This window comes from Hoplias malabaricus, chromosome 1 (assembly GCF_029633855.1).
Source record: "Hoplias malabaricus isolate fHopMal1 chromosome 1, fHopMal1.hap1, whole genome shotgun sequence".
NCBI classification, from domain to species: domain Eukaryota; kingdom Metazoa; phylum Chordata; class Actinopteri; order Characiformes; family Erythrinidae; genus Hoplias; species Hoplias malabaricus.
In genome coordinates, this window is record NC_089800.1 from 5,367,163 (window position 1) to 5,373,217 (window position 6,055).

The 6,055-nt window shown below is 47.8% G+C and overlaps 1 protein-coding gene across 1 annotated transcript; it reads left to right on the forward strand.

Annotated features, from left to right (window-relative positions):
- Positions 1–891: 891 nt before the first annotated feature.
- Positions 892–6,055, forward strand: c1galt1b (core 1 synthase, glycoprotein-N-acetylgalactosamine 3-beta-galactosyltransferase 1b). Its single transcript, XM_066643685.1, has 4 exons — positions 892–1,212; positions 3,256–3,613; positions 3,783–4,074; positions 5,792–6,055. Exons 1-4 carry the CDS (start codon positions 993–995, stop codon positions 5,921–5,923), a joined length of 1,002 nt encoding a protein of 333 aa, XP_066499782.1. The 5' UTR covers positions 892–992; the 3' UTR covers positions 5,924–6,055.

Sequence of the window (6,055 nt, forward strand, 5' to 3'; positions counted from 1 at the left end):
CTGTGTCTGCGTGGGTTTCCTCCGGGTGACTGTCTGTGAGAAGTGTGGTGTGTTCTTCCTGTGTCTGTGTGGGTTTCCTCCAGGTGCTCCGGTTTCCTCCCACAGTCCAAAAACACACGTTGGTAGGTGGATTAGAGACTCAAAAGTGTTCATAGGTGTGTGTGTGTGTGTGTGTGTTGCCCTGTGAAGGACTGGTGCCCCCTCCAGGGTGTATTCCCACCTTGCGCCCAATGATTCCAGGTAGGCTCTGGACCCCCCGCGACCCTAAATTGGATAAGCGGTTACAGATAATGGATGGATGGATTTATTTCTTTATTTTCAATTAAAATATAATAAATATACATTTATTAGTGAGACTTTGTGGAACTTCTGATCCAGAAAATCTTGTGATTTGACCAGGGATGACCAAACTTCATTGCTTATAGTTTATGCACTATTTAGTTGTATATCATCGCTGTCCGAAGGGAAAGCATGCAGCTCTAAAATAGTTTAGAGAAGGAAAAAACCATCACTTTCAATTGAAGTAATTTTGGAGCATGTCACAGTGTGAAGGACAGCTGCTGTGTTTAAATTATGTAGTAAACTAAGCATCTACAAAAATGAAGATACGTAATCTTTAGATGGCGATGATTAATTAAATATTGTCTGAAACATCTTGAAAAAATATATAAAACAAAGGGTAAAATAATGAAATAAAGCTGCGTTATCCTCAAACCATCTCCACTGATGGAGAACACCTGTGCTTTGTGACAACTTTCAAACCAAGGCGTGGCTGTCAGAAACTTCCTGCATTCTTCCTGCTCCACAAAAGCAAACAGAGTTGATCCTGGTGGGATCCTGGTGGATTCAGGTTTGCTTAAAAACTATGAATAAATGGGAACATCTGTTAATCTCACTGTCCTTTCCTCTTTCTTCCGGGTCAGGAGAAGCTTTCGATCCTGGAGCTGCTGTTTCTTTCACACCTGTCAGACAGTGGAGATGTTTTTAATGCTATGACCATTTTAACCCAGTGCTTATTGCTTATTTCTATAACACTTTTAAAAGATTGCATCAGGATGCTGCCGAAACCCTTCATTTCCGGAACCCTCCTAGGTTTTGGCCTGGTTCACCTGTTCCTGACGTCCGAGCTGAAAATAAGTGGAACTCTACATATGTTCAGCAAAGATAAGCTTGTCTTCCCCACTCAGTACAATGTCTCTGTCTGGAGAACAGGTGTGTGTTTGCAGTTCTACCGTGATACCGTGATATTGTTAGTTTTGTAGTACTACGTTACATTTTAAAAAATGTTTAATATGTACCACAAATGTTGTACTTATATACTACTCAAATACTGAATGTGTTAATTGTATATTGATATTTGTTTAGTAATATTATATTTCTAATATCTAAAGTGTACTTATGTAGTAATATACAAGTATACCATGTTACGTAGAATTATAACATTTATAGTGTGGTGTGTTCTCCCTGTGTCCGCGTGGGTTTCCTCCGGGTGACTGTCTGTGAGGAGTGTGGTGTGTTTTCCCTGTGTCCTTGTGGGTTTCCTCCGGGTGACTGTCTGTGAGGAGTGTGGTGTGTTCTCTCTGTGTCTGCATGGGTTTCCTCCGGGTGACTGTCTGTGAGGAGTGTGGTGTGTTCTCTCTGTGTCTGCGTGGGTTTCCTCCGGGTGACTGTCTGTGAGGAGTGTGGTGTGTTCTCTCTGTGTCTGCGTGGGTTTCCTCCGGGTGACTGTCTGTGAGGAGTGTGGTGTGTTCTCTCTGTGTCTGCATGGGTTTCCTCCGGGTGACTGTCTGTGAGGACTGTGGTGTGTTCTCCCTGTGTCTGCGTGGGTTTCCTCCGGGTGACTGTCTGTGAGGAGTGTGGTGTGTTCTCTCTGTGTCTGCATGGGTTTCCTCCGGGTGACTGTCTGTGAGGAGTGTGGTGTGTTCTCTCTGTGTCTGCGTGGGTTTCCTCCGGGTGACTGTCTGTGAGGAGTGTGGTGTGTTCTCTCTGTGTCTGCATGGGTTTCCTCCGGGTGACTGTCTGTGAGGAGTGTGGTGTGTTCTCTCTGTGTCTGCGTGGGTTTCCTCCGGGTGACTGTCTGTGAGGAGTGTGGTGTGTTCTCTCTGTGTCTGCATGGGTTTCCTCCGGGTGACTGTCTGTGAGGAGTGTGGTGTGTTCTCTCTGTGTCTGCGTGGGTTTCCTCCGGGTGACTGTCTGTGAGGAGTGTGGTGTGTTCTCTCTGTGTCTGCGTGGGTTTCCTCCGGGTGACTGTCTGTGAGGAGTGTGGTGTGTTCTCTCTGTGTCTGCATGGGTTTCCTCCGGGTGACTGTCTGTGAGGACTGTGGTGTGTTCTCCCTGTGTCTGCGTGGGTTTCCTCCGGGTGACTGTCTGTGAGGAGTGTGGTGTGTTCTCTCTGTGTCTGCATGGGTTTCCTCCGGGTGACTGTCTGTGAGGAGTGTGGTGTGTTCTCTCTGTGTCTGCGTGGGTTTCCTCCGGGTGACTGTCTGTGAGGAGTGTGTTGAGTTCTCTCTGTGTCCGCGTGGGTTTCCTCCGGGTGACTGTCTGTGAGGAGTGTGTTGAGTTCTCTCTGTGTCCGCGTGGGTTTCCTCCGGGTGACTGTCTGTGAGGAGTGTGGAGTGTTCTCCCTGTGTCTGCGTGGGTTTCCTCTGGGTGCTCCGGTTTCCTCCCACAGTCCAAAAACACACGTTGGTAGGTGGATTGGCGACTCAAAAGTGTCCGTAGGTGTGAGTGTGTGAGTGAATGCGTGTGAGTGAATGTGTTGCCCTGTGAAGGACCGGCGCCCCCTCCAGTGCGCCCAATGATTCCAGGTAGGCTCTGGACCCACCGTGACCCTGAACTGGATAAGCGGTTAGAGATAATGAATGAATGAATGAATGAATGAATGAGTTGTATTTTTGCTCTCTATTATTAGAAAGTGCTATAGAATTCTTAAACAGTAATATTACTGTTTTTTATGAATATTAATATAGTGGTAAATATATAGTATTTTTATTTTAACAATTCATCTGATCATTAAAACAATTCTAACTCAGTGTGACCTAGGCCAATAGCCTCCGGGTTACAAAGAACATTACTAAATGTGAATATTTAACTAGTATAGCTGTGATTTGATTGTATTCAGCCCTGTAATCATTAACGTTGTATGGAGCTCTGACTTCAGTTGTTTCATAGCCAAGGCACCAGCAATGGGTGCAGCGTAAATACACAGATAACAAGGCTAATATTAACATAATATAACCTCTGTTGACTTTGTAGATGAGGTGGCAAAGCTTTTGAGCTCCAAGGTGCGTGTGTTGTGTTGGGTGATGACCAGACCTCAGAACCTGAAGACCAAAGCCCAGCATATTAATGCCACCTGGGCCAAACACTGCAACACGGTTCTCTACATGAGCTCGGAGACCAGCGACTTCCCCACGGTGGGCTTGAACGTGTCCGACGGCAGGGATCAGCTCTACTGGAAGACTATCAAAGCTTTCCAGTACATCCACACTCATCACCTCCACAGCTCCGACTGGTTCCTAAAGGCAGACGACGACACGTTTGTTGTGGTGGAGAACCTGAGGCGGCTGCTCTCCAGGCACAACACAGAGGAGCCTGTGTACTTTGGCCACAGGTTTGGACCCTGTAAAGACAATACAACCCTTTACCAATAAGAAGCCTTAGGCCGTCTGTCCACACACATAACTGGACTGGGCTGTTAGCATTCTCCTCCAAGTGTGTTGAGGCCCAGTGAACTTTCATTAGTGGCAAAATTTACAAAAAAAATCTCGTCTCCACAACAGGTTCAGGGTTTTCGTCAAGCAAGGCTACATGAGCGGAGGAGCTGGGTATGTCCTGAGCAGAGAGGCTCTCCGGAGGTTCGTCCAGGGCTTCAGGTCGGGTCAGTGCACACACGTTAGCGCGGAGGAGGACAAGGCTTTGGGTCAGTGTATGGAGACAATGGAGGTCAAAGCAGGGGATTCGAGAGATGAGAACCAGAGGGAACACTTTAATCCCTTTAGTCCAGAGGTGCACCTCCAACCTCCAGTCAACGGAAAGCAGTTCTGGGGCTACAGTTACTATCCCACCAAACGGGTAAGGGTCCGAACTGTTTATAATGACACACTCAACGTAGACATGAAACGGTTACTGGTTTCAGAGTGAAATTACTGACGAGGGAGGATTAAATTACCAGGTGACTGTCGCAGTCACACAGCTCCAGGGACCTAGAGGTTGTGGGTTCAAGTCCCGCTCCGGGTGACTGTGAGGAGTTTGGTGTGTTCTCTCTGTGTCTGCGTGGGTTTCCTCCGGGTGACTGTCTGTGAGGAGTGTGGTGTGTTCTCCCTGTGTCCGCGTGGGTTTCCTCCGGGTGACTGTCTGTGAGGAGTGTGGTGTGTTTTCCCTGTGTCCTTGTGGGTTTCGTCCGGGTGACTGTCTGTGAGGAGTGTGGTGTGTTTTCCCTGTGTCAGCATGGGTTTCCTCCGGGTGACTGTCTGTGAGGAGTGTGGTGTGTTCTCTCTGTGTCAGCGTGGGTTTCCTCCGGGTGACTGTCTGTGAGGAGTTTGCTATGTTCTTCCTGTGTCTGCTTGGGTTTCCTCCGGGTGACTGTCTGTGAGGAGTGTGGTGTGTTCTCCCTGTGTCTGCGTGGGTTTCCTCCGGGTGACTGTCTGTGAGGAGTGTGGTGTGTTCTCCCTGTGTCCGCGTGGGTTTCCTCCGGGTGACTGTCTGTGAGGAGTGTGGTGTGTTTTCCCTGTGTCCGTGTGGGTTTCCTCCGGGTGACTGTCTGTGAGGAGTGTGGTGTGTTTTCCCTGTGTCAGCATGGGTTTCCTCCGGGTGACTGTCTGTGAGGAGTGTGGTGTGTTCTCTCTGTGTCAGCGTGGGTTTCCTCCGGGTGACTGTCTGTGAGGAGTTTGCTATGTTCTTCCTGTGTCTGCATGGGTTTCCTCCGGGTGACTGTCTGTGAGGAGTGTGGTGTGTTCTCCCTGTGTCCGCGTGGGTTTCCTCCGGGTGACTGTCTGTGAGGAGTGTGGTGTGTTCTCCCTGTGTCCGCGTGGGTTTCCTCCGGGTGACTGTCTGTGAGGAGTGTGGTGTGTTTTCCCTGTGTCCGCGTGGGTTTCCTCCGGGTGACTGTCTGTGAGGAGTGTGGTGTGTTTTCCCTGTGTCCGCGTGGGTTTCCTCCGGGTGACTGTCTGTGAGGAGTGTGGTGTGTTCTCCCTGTGTCTGCGTGGGTTTCCTCCGGGTGCTCCGATTTCCTCCCATGCTCCAAAAACACACGTTAGTAGGTGGATTGGTGACTCAAAATGTGTCCGTAGGTGTGACAGAATGTGAGTGTGTGTTGCCCTGTGAAGGACTGGTGCCCCCTCCAGGGTGTGTTCTTGCCTTGCAGCCAGTGATTCCAGGTGGGCTCTAACCCTAACCCACCGTGACCCTGAACTGGCCACACGTAATCATTTTTGTTCTTTTGGTATTAGGTTCAGTAACATCTTGGACAAGAACATAGACGCTGTCGTACATAGCTAAACTTCAAAGACAGAACAGGAAATGGGTAAAAATAAACTTTAAAGAATCAGGAAATAGTTTGTTATATCCAGTTACCAAAAGATTTTTATTTTTTTATTTTTTTTTTGCATGTTAGTCCTTATGTTGAAAGTATGAGCCAATTCTAAAAGTAAACCATCAGAGTAGGGGCAGATTTGTCACACTTTTGTTTATGTATAAAATATTTGGCAGAAAGAATAATAAAGTAACACATTAAATTCTGCGCAGAATTACAACCTCGCCGACTGCTGATGCTGCATCTCTCTGTTCTCAGGGTCCGGACTGCTGTTCAGATTATGCCATAAGTTTTCATTACATCAAACCGGTGCAGATGTATGAGCTGGAATATTACACTTATCACTTATGGCCATTTGGATACAAATTCAGATTTGAAGTCCATTCCTAACATCAAACCTCAGGTTTTCCTCAAGCGGCTGAGCACCTCATCTTAGGCAATGCCTGCGAGGGACAAACCACCACCTTTGGACATTCATTGGAGTACAATGCTTCATCCATTTCAATCTTCGTTAACTGCTCT